The 15,535-nt window shown below is 32.7% G+C and overlaps 2 protein-coding genes across 2 annotated transcripts; both read right to left on the bottom strand.

The window, feature by feature from the left end:
• Positions 1-275: 275 nt before the first annotated feature.
• LOC114187128 (protein ABCI12, chloroplastic) lies at positions 276-5,890 on the bottom strand. The gene is made up of 7 exons (XM_028075262.1): positions 5,345-5,890; positions 4,178-4,294; positions 3,590-3,826; positions 3,307-3,471; positions 2,349-2,424; positions 1,179-1,243; positions 276-756 (listed from the first exon to the last, which is right to left on the bottom strand). The coding sequence occupies exons 1-7, from the start codon at positions 5,660-5,662 to the stop codon at positions 604-606; spliced, it is 1,131 nt and encodes a 376-aa protein (XP_027931063.1). The 5' UTR covers positions 5,663-5,890; the 3' UTR covers positions 276-603.
• Positions 5,891-7,572: 1,682 nt separating this feature from the next.
• Positions 7,573-13,627, bottom strand: LOC114188231 (glutamine synthetase leaf isozyme, chloroplastic). The gene is made up of 14 exons (XM_028076798.1): positions 13,345-13,627; positions 11,413-11,673; positions 10,838-10,877; positions 10,629-10,732; positions 10,493-10,541; positions 10,293-10,399; positions 9,730-9,817; positions 9,375-9,503; positions 9,216-9,290; positions 8,701-8,754; positions 8,591-8,628; positions 8,353-8,512; positions 8,188-8,248; positions 7,573-7,921 (listed from the first exon to the last, which is right to left on the bottom strand). The coding sequence occupies exons 2-14, from the start codon at positions 11,655-11,657 to the stop codon at positions 7,782-7,784; spliced, it is 1,290 nt and encodes a 429-aa protein (XP_027932599.1). The 5' UTR covers positions 11,658-11,673; positions 13,345-13,627; the 3' UTR covers positions 7,573-7,781.
• Between the last annotated feature and the right edge of the window lie 1,908 nt (positions 13,628-15,535).

The raw sequence follows: 15,535 nt of genomic DNA, 5'->3' as shown, positions 1-15,535 counted from the left end.
ACATACTATGAAAACGACACATTAATATTTTTTATTCTGTGATACTACAAGAAAATAGCACAAAGAAGTAATCAATAGTTGAATGCATTAGACTATCTAAATAAATCAGTTTTTCCCAATTTTAATTAAATTGTGTTTTATGTATAAATTAATTTGTGAAAGTTCTCCTATACAAGTTTTTATAAAAGATGTTTTTTAACTTATAGAAAGATTATTTCATATCTCCTTATATTCTTTTAGAAATGCTTACGAAATAATTTAGCCCATTGACATGATGAGTCATGAAAAAACTGCTTGAACCTTTATAAAAAGATTTGAACCGAAACAACTGGTAGGGAAGAATGTGATAAAGAGTGCAAATCCACTCAATCTCTACTAAAACATACCAAAACCACCCACATTTTCCTCAGTTCATCTTTCCATCTTTTCCGGTGTGCCGTAAGGTCCCTTTTTATCTTTATGGAAAAACTGCAGGACTTGATGAAATCCCCTTGAACATGTGATACTAATTTTTCACAAGCAAGCAGAAAGATGACAAATTAACTTACTGATGAAAATACGTATCACTATAGAATGCTCTTACAGATGGAATGGCATATATTGTTAGACAAGGTAGTACTCAGACAGGAGAGCAACTCCTATGACAACTGTCAAGAACAGCAAGCATATAGCATCTACCATCCCAAACGATGATTCCGACAAAAAGTAAATTTTGTGACTGCCACTGTCCCCTTTAAAACCTCTGACTATCATAGCCTGCAGTATTTTATGTTAAAATATCAGAACACAACCTTCGATTTTTTTTCTTTTTCTGATGAATACAATCATAACAACATATTAATGTTACCAGGTCAGTCCACAAGATGTCTAGGGAAATTGAGTACTAATTTAATTAAAGTATATATTTTCTGAACTCAGAATTGTTATTGAAATCAACATATAGTTCAAACTATGAAATAAACAAAAGAACACATTTCTAACTGGGCCACTTTTCATAAGTGGAAACTGAAAGTAACATCAGTGAAAGCTTGTATCTGAAAAGCCTTCAAAACGGTTTATGAATTTGAAACAAATTCATCTGATTATTCAACAGATCAAGAATGAGTTGCAAATATGATAAAGTTGAAGAATTTCAAAGAAACCTAGACAAAGCAGAAGACTGTAAATTTAAGATAAACCTGAGAAATTTGCTCTGCATGGCTGAAAATATTTTTGAAGATGCGCCGGAAGTAGTTAAAAAAAACTGCAAAGTCATGTAAGGGAAAACAAAAGAATCATGACAATGAAGAAATATCTTGAAATAAAAGCTTTCAGTCTAGTGCAAAACCATTAAACATTAACGTAATTAAGAATAGCTTGTCCATTGCAGAACTAAGTTTCCAGACAAACTATCTATCACATAATATAAAATCCTAATTATACTGCACGCAAAAAAAATCCTATTTTGCTTTCATTCTATGTCATTTAAAAGGAGGTACATGTGCCTGTTAGCATTACAGAAGAAGAAAGTTCAATGAGATTATTATACTGGCATGCGTTATTGTGTTCAGAATAAGACTGGCACAGTTCATTACACTAACATGTCATATAAGGTAACTGTAGCAATTCATGTATCAATCCAAATATTGACAATTTTCTTAAATACTGTCATTTTCAAAGAAAAAAATGGTTGGACACATGTAATTAGATAAACTATATGAGTATAAGGTCCATGCCACATAACATGAAAATGTTAAGTGCTATTGGAAGAAAAGTAAACTAGTTCATGAATAGGCAACTAAAGATGGCGATTACCAGTCTAATCATCCTTATAATCGACATACACAAAAACAAATGTGTTAGGATAAGCACTCCATTGTATCAATTTCTATATCCTAGACTACACATAAGACACTACTTATACCCGTTTCAATAGCCTCGTGTTTGGAAAGTATATTCCAGAAGAGGGTGTAGAATGTGGGGCTCAACCATGGTGTGGTTTTATGTAGGACTTTAGGAAGATTACATATTTAATTATGCAAACAAACAGTTATGTACGACAGTTACAAAATCAATCATGCAGACAGTTAAATATTTTTCATTTTTACTGCTGTGGTAGTGTTGGGAGACAGGGAGGAGTGACGTTCGGTAGTTTTCTGGACAATGATAATCTTTGGGTGTCTAAACTCTGGAACAGCAAGAGATTGTGGTCATTTCTGTGATTTGGTGCGAGTTAATACTTTTTCTTCTAAAGAATCCGAATGAGTTTTATGCAAAATTGTTAACCAACTAATATCCATCACCTAGTTAGCTGGAAAGTCAAGAAAAGATTACAAAAAAGAACAAGAACTTTTGCAATATTTACTTACTATCAATGGTCTCCATAACAGTCAGCTGCTTCCAATTTATCCTACGGGATACAATCCCCAAAGCAATGTTCCGGACCTGCAACAAAACAATATGAAATTATGGATTTTAACTCGCAGCAAAAGGAAAATGAATGGATTAAGCATAGCAGTTTAAGTTGACGAAGTGTCCAATTTTACTTCCATTTGTCAAATAATTTTTATTAATTCACATATTTACTACTATTATCTACTTGTGTGTTGTACTTGGCTAATATCTAGGCCAACCTTTCCACCGTAGTATGTAAAATTGCTAATAAACAGTCTTTCTGAAAACTATTTATTGTCTTTGCTAAATCTAATACAAACATCAGTAACAACTGAACTTTATTAAGCAAGACATTGTCTCATTCCTGTTTGGATGTACTTCAAAATTGTAGAAATCAGGAAGATATCTTTTACCGCTCTGTTTACTTTCCCATAACATCCATAAGTTTGATCTCTCTGAGTTCCCATAACATCCAAAGTAAAGTACTCTTCTCAATTGAAAAGACACCCCTTTCTTTCACATCTATTATTTATAGGCAGCATGTCTTATTTCTCTAATCATCTCAGCCCCAACTAACTAAGATAACAGATTCAAAACTAACAGTTTTCTAATTCGTTACTCATAAACAAATACAACATACGAAACCCTAATTTCTTGCAACAAGATGCAGTGTTTATTACAATAATTCAAACACATCACACACGCTAGTAAGCAATCATCAACACTAATTAAAAAAAAATAGACTTCATCAGTAATCAGCAATATCTATCAAAATAGCCACCACACCTCATGTGCCTGTGCATGGTCGTTTTAGTAATCATGGAAGAATATAAATTTGAAACAATTAAAACAAGCTGTATATTTATCAAATTCAGATGAAAACTATCTTTATCAAATTCATACTGTAGTACGTAAAATCCTTTAATCTCCTACCTCATCAAAAACGAGACTGATAAACCTCAATGACAGTAAAAGTGTAAGAACAATTTCTGACACAGAGACACCTATGTATCTCAGAGGGAGCATAAACCATCGTAATGCAAATGCTAGTTGTTCGGGGGTGGTAGTTGTGAGGCAGAGACTTGCACTTTGAAATACCTTACAAAGAAATGCAGATCAAATTCTCAGAAAGTCAGAATCATAAAAATTATGTTTGTTTTAGGAAGCTTCCGTCACTAAATGAAAAGAAATGGCAGAAATACAGAGAGCAACTTACAGTAAAAGTCAAACATGCAACAGTGCTTGCTACAGATAGGCCTTTCCTGGTAAATGTTAATGGACCTAACTTTGTGATTGTATATGCATAACCTGTTAAAGATACAGGAAGATGAGGAAGCCCCATCATTGCAGGTGGTGGTGTTCTCAACTGAACAAGTGCGGGTACACCATCTGAACCCAGCCCTAGTGTTATGAATAGTAATCCAGATAGAAAATAAACTCTTCCCAGTTGATCCTACAAGAGAAATTATCACGAAATTTTTCCAATCAACACATCACTTCAAGATAGAAAAAAAAAAAAAAAAGCTGAATAAACAGCCAACAACCAAATAAATTTGACACAACATAAAGGAAAATCCAAGTTATTTATGATATGGTACGAGCTAACTCAAATCTTAGAGAACATCAAATGAAACACAATGCAAAGCTTTAACTGACAGATCAACATCCTTGGACTATTAATCCCAACAGCCCCCTAATTAATGATCAACAACCAACGATGATTAAGCAATGTGAACAATCCATACATATATGAATATGATCCCACTTCCTGAGTTACATAAGACAAGGATTAACAATTATTTACCGTCCAAGCATTTCTTGGTAGAACCCACATTGAAAGCAAAGTCAAGTATATCACCAATCCAAATCGCATAATTATGTGAGACCTTGCAGGTAGAACAACCAGGGCTAAAAGCCATACCTGTGAAATCAAACTGATTGGTCACAAAAACACATAAACCAAGCAGTCAAAACAAACAATTCAAACATTCTAGCTACACAACCAATCTATTAACAATTGTAAAAATATTTGTTGCAATTTATAGCTGATAAGAACTCTGATGTTAAGCATCACAAAGTGAAAGTAATCAAACATGTATTAAAAGCAACCTCACTACCAGTCCAATATGCCCACAGCAGTCCAACTCTGTGGCTGATCAATAAGCAGATGGTGTTTTAGAATTGGAAAAAACACACGAAATCGGCTCACCCAATGATCTATTCTTATGTTTCCATTACCGGTTAGCTGTTGCATTTCTCTTTACCAAGGACTATCACAAACTATAGTCAGCAGAAGCCAACCAAAGCCTCGAGTTACATAAACAGACTCGGTGCACATTTGGATTACTTTTAATCATAAGCTTGAATGCATTCACCTAGGAGAGGCCAAATAGTAAAGCAAACATAGCCTTAAATTATGCGGAATAACACCCTCCCTTAACTCTCTCAGCCCACACAATGCATTCACCAATTCCTCTGCTAAAATGATGATGATAAGAGTCATCACAAGTTTGTATATTTTTTAATTTGTAATGATTAGGGGATAACTCAATTTCATATTACAGAAAATAAAATCACTATTTCATTTTCACATTCATATTAAAAAACTCGACAGTTAACATCTATTATGGTATAAATCATGAATTTAGTCCCTAAGTATGACATTTTCTTCTGAATAGTTCTTAAATATTGAATATCTATCAATTTAGTTCCTCGGTTGATTATTTTATATAAGAGACTAATTTGAAGAATGTTTCAATACTTAAGAAACTCTGCGACATGATTTCTAGTATTGTAGAGACTACTTACATAATTTTATAAGTAAAAGGAAGACTATTTAACAAAGAGGATGAAGACCAAATTGTTCATTTATTCCTTAATAATCAAAACTCAGCAGAAAACATAACAGATAAAAGCACAAGCTTTAAGTGCCGAAAGATAAAAAACCATAAATTGATAACACATGACTGACCAATTTAACTCGAGGGTCGACAGAGTGAAGAAACGTGGTGGGGTACGGAACAAACTGGCCAATGGGACTGGCTGTGGCGCCGGCGATCAATCTGAAAACTTTGTCGGCGGCGAAAGATCCCACGGGGACCCACTGCGAACAATTTGCTGCCTGTGCATTACCATCACCCTTTGAAGCGCTTGCTCTGACTCTGAGTCTCACGTTCCTGGCCAAAAGGGTTTGCTTCGGCGTGAGGACTGCGGAAGAGCGTTTTGGGAAAAGCACAGAACTTGGTGGCGCGAGTGAGACCGAAATGAAGGTGGCATGGTTACAGTTCATGGGTGGTTGAAGTGAGAGGCAATTCGGTTCTGAATTGCCTCACGAAGTCGGTGACTATGCTGCAATCTCCGTGGCGTTGTAATCATGCGATGTTTCAGAATTCGGTCGAGTGGTTGAAAGATTGATAACAACGAACCCAATGGGTAGCACTCTCTGGTTTGTGTTCACTGTCACATTGAGCACACCATGAAAAATTGAAACTATGGACTATCTTCCAGGTGAATAAGGATTGGACGTTCTTATTATCAGCTAACTTGGTGGGATTAACAAATAATTAATTGCTTTTATATTTAATTTTTAACTTAAATTATAAATTTTATATTTTTAAGTATTAAATATTAAAATAATGCAATCCATATTTTCACCCAAAATAATTTGATTTGGAGAACATTTTTACTGCCAGAGTGACTTTTTCTCTGTTAAACTGGACCTAGTAATTTACTTGATATTTATTTTACTATTTCTATTTCAGTCATTACCGGGTGACACTTCAGTCGGAACTCATTTTTTTCCATTTCGTCCTAACTCATTACCGATACCTTACTTTTTAGGTACCTTATTTCTATACCTAAACAAATTTATCTCTTGGATACCATATAAACAAAATTCCGTTTTTCTTTTTTTTTTTGTGTAATTTAGAAATTAAAGATACTTTTCAGAATTTAGATTTGGAATTTATTTAACTTTTAGATTGTATAATTTGAAAATAATTTAACCTTTTGGTTGTATAATCTAAAAATTATTTTTTATTTTTAAATTGTACAATTCAAAAAAAGAAATTAAAAACAATCTTTATTCTCAAATTATTTAATTTGAAAAGCATTTTTTATTTTCAATTTGTGTAACCTACAAGTTTCTTTTAAAGAAAAATAACTTCTAAATTACATAATTTAAAAATTATTTTTAGTTTTGGGATTGTATAATTTAGAAATTATTTTTTACAGAAATGATTTCTGAATTGTAGAAAAAAGGACAAAAACGAAATTCTTTTATTTAAAAGTAAGGAAAAAAAATTATGAAAATACAAGAAACTGCCTACTTCTTATTACTTTTTTTTTTTCACTACCCCGAGTTGTTACGAGTGGTATTTCATTCTTTATTTTTGGCATACTACAATGTCTTGTTTGTATTTTGTAAATTATTTAAAATTTTGGTAATATTAAAGGTATACTTTTGACATACTTCTCCATACAAAAGAAGTGAAAGGAGTTTTTTTTTTTTGTTAATTTAACTTTTTATTGAAGAAGAAAATTAGAGCTATGGCCTGATTCCATCATTCTTAAAGAATAATGAGATATATACACAAGGAGGAAAAAACACGAACTTCAGAAAACGGTTCCAGCTGGAAACTACCTATAACTAACAGAAGCTAACTATAGTCAAGGCGACACACTTTTTCTTAAAAAAATCTAGCGTGGATTGTTAATTAATACCGACCAAATCATTCAATTTCTTATATTATGTGGCTTGTACATGTACACTTCATATTCACATGTCTTCGTTATCAACAAATATAATTTATTTTTACAGATAAATATTGTTAATGTGTGGATAATATAATGTCACTGATATGTAGCTCACAAGACATGTTCACTGACAATGACACGGTTCTTTTCCATCACCATTAACATGCCACACAAAGGATGGCTTGTAATCTCCTCCACCATTTTCTGGTTTACCTCATGAAAGGGTCTGTAAATCCTTTCACACAAGGTTTGATTCATGTTCCATGTTCATTACAAGGTTCTCAATATTTTAATTAAGCTAAGTCTCCTCTCCAAAGAAACAGTTGTAATGTAAGAAAAATTGAATGCCTGCATTTCTGAGCTATACAAACTCAGTTATTCTCTTGACCAAAAAAGAAAGCTCAGTTATTTGTAGGCGAAGAAATTAAGAGGGGACACAGAATGTGGCCAAGCATAAATGAAATTTTTTGTCCAGAAGCAAATAGTACCAACCAAACTTCTGATATACGATGTGAATTTCATATGACAACCAATGTAACTGGGCATGGCAACCTCTTTGGTCCAAACAAGTAATGATGTAAAAGGAAAGTGCAAGAGCTTTCCAGCTCCTTACAAACTACAGGTTCCATCCACAATGCCATCAATCAATAAATTCAGACCTTCAATGATAACTTCTGAGCTGCAAGAGCTTCAGCCTCCAGAGTTGGCTCCCACAATAGTGTAGTCTCTGCAAGTAATGATGTCACAACATATGGATCCATGTTTGAAGCAGGGCGCCTGTCCTCCAAGTAACCTATGATCAATAGGATTAGGGTTAATAGTTAATCTACAGTAATATTTGACAATTTTAGATATTACATATTTTTAGTTTGGTGGTATAATAAAAAAATTGGAACAGAAAAAGAAAACAACAAAAAATAGCAAGAACAATAAAATTAGAAAAATGGGATCAAAGAGACACGGCAAGAATATCCAATCAATAAGCCTAATAGTAAGCTGAAGTTGTTGCATTGGCAAATAGCAATTATTATTCAAAAGTCAAATAAGTAATGACCTCACCTTTGCCATTCTTCTCTGTGTCTCTTCCCACACGGATTGAGCAACCACGATTAGCAACTCCCTGCACGTTCAATTTTATTAGTATCCTTCACACAAGAAGAAAAGCTTCATACTTGATTATGGTGTCCTTAACAATAATAGTTATTGGCAAGTTTGAAAACATACCCAAGAAAATGTGTTAATGCTTGCTGTCTCATGCTTTCCTGTCAACCTTCTTTCATTTCCTTCTCCATATGCACTAATGTGCTCATTATGGCGAAGTGATAGATTCAAAATTGCCTTCTTTATTACCTCAAAGCCTCCATCTTCCCTCATGCTCTTTGTACTAAAAGGCAAATGTGTTTTACAAACTCAGTAATTTAGTAAATCAAAAAGACATATGCAAAGAGGTATGGCCAAAAACCTGTAATTGGTGTGGCATCCTGCACCATTCCAGTCACCCTATGTTTCACCAAAACAATTAATACAGATATGATAGGATAATCAATACTGCCAATTAAAGCATTACGGTACCTCTATTGGTTTTGGATCAAGAGAGAGCACAACACCAGCTTGTTCAGTAATTCTCTGTCAGATCAGACCAAAATGTAATATTTTAACTAGAAGACACAAAATTGGATAAGGGCCAAGAGAATAAGCACAAAGTATAGTTTACACGGGACATTCAGGGTGTTCTTTGACCTTACTTATCTGCCTCTAAAAGAGGAAAGAGTTTAAAAGATTTATGGGCAATAACTGTTCATTGAAAATAACGCATAACTACAAGCATATGGAGCAATTTTCAGGTAAGCACACAAATAATGATAATGTATCAAGCTTAGAGCAAAGAGCCACTTCTTAAAATTCACCAGAACATGAACAAGAACAACACAAAAGCTAAAACCTTTGACATTATATTGAACCAAAAATACCCACAGGATTAAGGTACTGTGACATTCTTTATGAATTGGTTCTTTCAAGAATTTAACCTTTGTGTTAAATAGTCCAACAGTGTGTGTGTAAACTGAAAGGTAGGCAAAGTGAATTACCTCGAGGATGTACCTTGATGCCCAGATATGATCACCAGCCTCAATACCTACACTAGGACCAACTTGATACTCCCACTGCAATATGCATAGAAGAAATAATGAGAAAAACTTATGTGACATTCATTGGACTTGAAACAAAGGGAAATGCAAGAGATGTACCTGCCCAGGCATAACCTCCCCGTTGGTGCCACTGATGTTAATTCCAGCAAATAAGCAAGCCTTGTAATGAGCATCAGATATATCACGTCCAAATGACTTATCTGCCCCAGCACTGCAATAATAAGGACCCTGAAATATGAAAAAATAACAAACTAAATCCTCATTATGAAATTGACATATTGAATGGAGTAGGAGATCAGTGTGACAGTCCCATATTATGTAACAATGAACAAGTTGAACAACATATAAGTGAGAAAACCCAAAACCTGAATTTCTACAGGCCCTTGGAAAACATACCCGCCCCCCACACCATACTGTGAATAAAAGCCAAAGGAAATAAAAGAAGTGACATTACCTGAGGGCCAGGATAGCCACCAACAGGCCAACCTAAAGGCCATTTCACATTTGTTTGAAGTAAGGTGTACTCTTGTTCTATTCCATACCTTTGAACAATCAACATACAAACATTAGCATGTTTTCTGTTAAGATTGTAATTCAAGAACAAAGTTCAGTTATCTTCTACAGTAAGCGTAATCAAATGGTCAGTCATGATTTCGTTAGGCATCACAAGATAAGAAATATCAAACCTGTCAGAATTTCAGTTGCCACTATTGCTCGTTAAGTCATTATCTATTTCTATTTTAGGTCATAAATCATCATACATAGAAGTTGTGCATATATCACAGTAACAAGTACCCAAGCGCTTGGAAAACCCAATCTCAAAAGCATTTTAATTGGAATTATTACTCATTAAGTCATTATCTATCATATCACAGTACTCAATGTGGAACTTGGACACCCCATAATACCCAAGTACCTGTCACAGAGTTATTCAACAATAGTTGGTATTAACACTAAACCAAAAATAAATATATGAATAAATTATTTATGTGTAAAGATAAGAAGAATTATATATACCATGGAACTTCAGCAATGACCTTAGGGTTACTGAAAACTTCAGCAGCTCTGTATCGCTTGTTTGTAGGGATAGGTTCACCAGCAGGTGTGTAAGAATCACAAATGACCTTTGCAAAACAAGTATCAGTTTATTTGATAATATCTGTGTTTTAATTTCAATCAACATCCATGAGACATATTTCAAGCATAACTGCCCTTACCAAAATATTGTTGCCACCACGGAAAGGATCTTTGAAAATTGCCTGGGGACTGGAGAATAAAAAACAGATTCAAATTAAGTTTGCAATGTGGAAGAGTTAGCAAGATTAACAGAAGGATGAGAGCCAAAATTCTTACTATAGGATTACTTCACTATCTTCACCAGGTGCCTGTCCAGTACTAGATCCATCATAGTTCCATTTAGGAAGCTCAGAGGGATGTTCAACAGGCTTTGATATTGTCTAAAAAATGAAGTATAGAGTTATCATGAGTATCATGAAACAATTCAAATAACAATGGTAACACTGACCCCTCTTTTTATGTTTACAACATTATAAATAACATACTCTTGATTTACTGCGCACATCAATTCCTGTCCCCCCAATCCTGTTTCAAAATACAAAAAATCAGTTTTAATTACCTCGTATTGTCACGCCGGAAATAGTTAGAATATGTTTCAACAAACTTCTCTGTAAACACTTGTAAGAGACTAAAATGAAATAAGTTCCTGCATAAACTAAAATTAGTTTATGTATAACTTAAAATTTAACTTAATATACGAGAAAAAATTACAAATTAATTCATGTGTAAGCTAATTTTTAACTCTGATAAGTTTGTTTCGTTTTGGCTGAATTATTTTCTAATCCTTGAAATTTAAAATGAATTTGATTTAGGAAAAAATCATTTTAATCTCTCAAATACAGTGTTTAGGGACTAAGAATGTATGTTTTTCTCAAACTTGAGGAACTAAAATATTTCTTTCCAAATTTAAAAGACTGATTCCAGATTCCCATCAAATTGGAGACGCTAAACATAATTAAGTCCTTAAATGTTCCTTTTTTTTGTATTAGAAGTACTTGTAGAGAAGTTAGTCCTTAGATTCGATGAAGTATGGTATTCAGAGGCAGAATAGAATGAATACCAAATGTACTCAGCAATGATCTTGTCCGTGAATGGAGTGATATCCAAATTAAGTAGACCCTCCAGCCTGTTGATGGCGCTATTGTCAGACTTAACTGCCAGCACTCTAAATTTAGCAGAACTGGTTTTCTTATTTTGTTTCATCAATAAAGAACTCCATGAATTTGAAGTAATGGGACTTGCATGGAGAGAGGATTTGGTGATTCTCATCTGCCATTGTGTAGAGGGAGCCAAAATCTGTGCCATGTTGTGCAGTTCTTCTCTGAAAATGATAAGAATCCCAGTCAGAAAATTAATCAAATTAGAATACATAATACAATTTTCTGTCTAATATTAAATAAGAAGGCTTAATTAAGTTTCACGCCCTTGATAAATATGAGTATTTTCACTTGACTTTCTATTAAATCTTTTTGGTCCATTGAGTACTCAAAATTATTATATTTTTTTCAATTGAATCTCTGCAATTTAATTTTTTGTTAATTGGATTGCGTGATTAATATAAAGTGATATTACAGTTAATGTATATGACAAATTACTTTTATTGGTGACGATTATGCATAACATTTATCATCTATTCTGCAACCACTAACAAATGAAGCCAAACATAAAATCATTCTAAAACAATTGAATCAATCCTTCTTAAAACTAACTTCAGCGTGTGAAAAAAGACCAAAATATGAGCTATTTATAGATGATGAATCACAAAACCTCCTCTCGCGAAAAGAATCAATTTTGGCTAGATATACACCAAAGAGCATTATAATCACTGATAAAACGCCAAAAAGACAATCTAGAAAGTAACATTTATAGACATCAATCATACCCAGATGATGACTACTTAAGATCATACTGAAAATTAAACAAATCCCTATTTAAAAACATGGCATTCCATTCTGAGTCACCGTCACACTCTATAAGATGCAAATTCCATAATATCAGATTAAATATGTTTACCTAACCAACATATACAATCGACAAAGAATTTGATTTGGAGTTCAGACTTAGATCAACATTTATCTATCATTACCACACGACCAAATTAGTCTTCAATCAAATCCTATATACCCTTTGAACCATTATAGTGGCATCTTTCTCTGCTAGTCTTCCTTGTCCTTGTAGCACATTTTAGCTTCTTCTCCCATCACACACTAAACATGTATCTGGGAACATTTATATTAGACCTAAAATGAAACTTGCATAATCTTGCACTATCGGCTAGTTTAAGAAGAAACCACAATATGGAAATTAAAATTTGTCTGCTTTGGTAGTATATAATATGAAGATATAATATGCTTGAATAGAATATGGTAACCTTTTCAATCGATAAGAGTCATACATACAATGAGTGGTGTATTGAGCAGATAAATAAAGCCACTTGTGACCATAAAACTAGAAGCTATTCACTGCCCAAGCTTACAGACATGTGAAACAACATTTGAGGCAATCCTCTAGTAAACCAGGTCTGCAAAAGCATCCCAAATAATAAAACAAGCCCCATATTTTTTAGTTTTTTATTTTCTTCCTTGATAACATAAGAAGCATCATAATTACTTGAGCAAAAACAAAATTTGGGATTTAATGAAAGAGCAGGAAAGATCACATTCTGCAGTTATTCAGCACTCACCAAACCTGGCTTTTCAAGCATCATGCATTTTCATTATTTACCAAAAAAAATACTGTAAAATGTAAACTTCCCCTTTGAAGTGAACAAACAATAATATGATGGGAATGGGATGATGAGGGAAACTTTACTAAGGGACTGTTCCACAACAAAAAAAAAAAAAAAAAAAAAAACTCGTGACCACTGTATCAAAAAGCTAGCATGAACAAAAACAGAATCACACCTTCAGAGAAAAAAAAATATCAAAAATGTGACCCTTTACGCTTTTGCCCTCAGAAAAGAGTTTGAAGGCAATGACACAGAGAAACTCACCAATACAGAGTAGAAAAATGGGGAAAGGTGAGAACTTGGAAAGTGGGTTGAAGGGAGTCTCCTTGTGTCTCCACCTGAGACCCAGTGGGAAGAGTAGCTATAGTATATCAGAGTAGGAGAGACTGGTGTAAAATAGGGGTTGGTGGACACAAACTTTCTTGGCTTTTCTAAAACCGATAGGGGTGTGTTACGAGTGGATGAAATTAGTTTTTGGTCTCTTAAAGAGCACCAAGAGAAGCTTGGACTCCAAATGTTACAGATAAGGTTCTTCTCAGACTACCTTTTTTATCATTCTACATATTATGCAAATATCTTTTTCCAAATCATAATATCACATGTTGTCAAGGTTGTCAGTGAGTTTACTACTTGATTTATGGTAATCACAATGATTAAGAAATATTTTGCATTTGTCTCTGATAGCTCTTTTAGATCTTAGATTCTCTTCTTCACTTGTGATATCGCAGTTCGGGTAATAGTTCTTATATGAATGGTATATCATAATTAAAGTCAATTTGATTATTATAATAACCAAACATTTTAGGTATAAAAATAATAAGACTCACAAACGGGTAAGTACAAGAGGACGGAGAATAACAATGTGACCAACCAAAATTTAAAGAATAACTTTACGTGAAGAAATCAAAGTGAGAATTAAATTATATGTGTACCGTGAAACTATACTCGGAAGCATTGTACTATACTATGATACAATAATTATTATAATAAAAGGTGATTTTGTTTGGTTTGTTGTCCCACTTTTGCCTAAGCATTGGAGAAATCTAGATTTTGTTTTGTTGTTCATGCTAGATTAAGTAACCATTTAAATTGTTTGTTTTTCTGTCTTTAGTGGAATAAAATATCACTTACAAGCACATCAAATTTAAAAGATTGAATTAAAATATGGATATTGCGTTTCGCTTTTCCACGGGACGGTTGATAAATAAAATACATTTCTGATTCGCTTTAAATAAAGTTAGCGATAGCGTATGTGTTTATATATTTGATGAATATGTATGATATTATATTAATAGTTAATGATATTGTAATGTTATTAAGTTAATAAATAAAATAAAATTATATTTATAAAATGTACAGAAAGAATATGAAAAAATAACTGTTGATAAATAGGAAAGAAAAAAAAGAAAGGAGATAAATAAATAGTTTTATAAAAACTTGTAAAAGTAATAGTTAATTTTTAAAAATTTAACAAATAATTACATCGTAAAGGATAAAGTTGGAATTATGAAATGTGGACACAAAAAGATAGAATTCTCTTTATATATAGTTACATATGTTCAAATTTTGTATAAGAAAATATTTGCTAAAATATTGGTGTCACTCTTCTTATTCTATCCATTTCCTATAAGTCAGTTAAGTTTTTATAATTATCAAATTGACTGTGATAATAGTTTGGTATAACAATTAAATTTTATTTGAATGTTATGTCAAATAAATATTCAAACTAATATGATTATATGATTAAGTTCATGGTTAATGTTGATCCGTAAGACGACGTTTAACTCAATTTTTGACTATTTTTATAATAATTTGGAATTTGTCAAAAATTATATATTTAGTATTATTTAATATTATTGTAAAAAATTTAGTTGAGCTAATTGTTAGTGATTTAAATGCACGTCTATGAACAAAAAGACTTAGTTTACGAGTTCGATTAACCAAAAATCTTTGAACCATCTTACTTTCCCCCTGTTAAATCAAATTAGTTAAAGAAAAAAACTTTAGAATATAAATGAAACATGTTCACTAAAATATTCAACATAGTGACTCGTTCCTAAAGTCATGGATGAACTTCTTTTAATCTATTTACTCTTTAAAATTAAGATTACCATGCAGATAAATATTAATTATAGAATAGTCTATTAGGTACCAAGATGCAACTAATGTTGAGTAAATACACAGACCTAATAATACTATGAAAAGATAAAGGTCAAATTTAGGATATATTATTTACACAGAACTTAAATTTAAAGTAAATAGAAACCAGTGAAAATTAAAAGACCTTTGAATACTTCCAAAGAAAAACATTAAGACCCCACACAAAAAATACATTTTTTTATGAATTGTAAGTGAATAAACATCTCATATGAGAGCGAAGTTACAACACTATAAGTGGTATTAATTTGTAGTCGAATGGTTTGGCATACACGTGAAAAAAAAAATATGACGCTCT

The sequence above is a fragment of the Vigna unguiculata genome, chromosome 6 (assembly GCF_004118075.2).
Source record: "Vigna unguiculata cultivar IT97K-499-35 chromosome 6, ASM411807v1, whole genome shotgun sequence".
In the NCBI taxonomy this organism is placed as follows: domain Eukaryota; kingdom Viridiplantae; phylum Streptophyta; class Magnoliopsida; order Fabales; family Fabaceae; genus Vigna; species Vigna unguiculata.
This window is presented reverse-complemented; position numbering and strand designations above follow the sequence as displayed.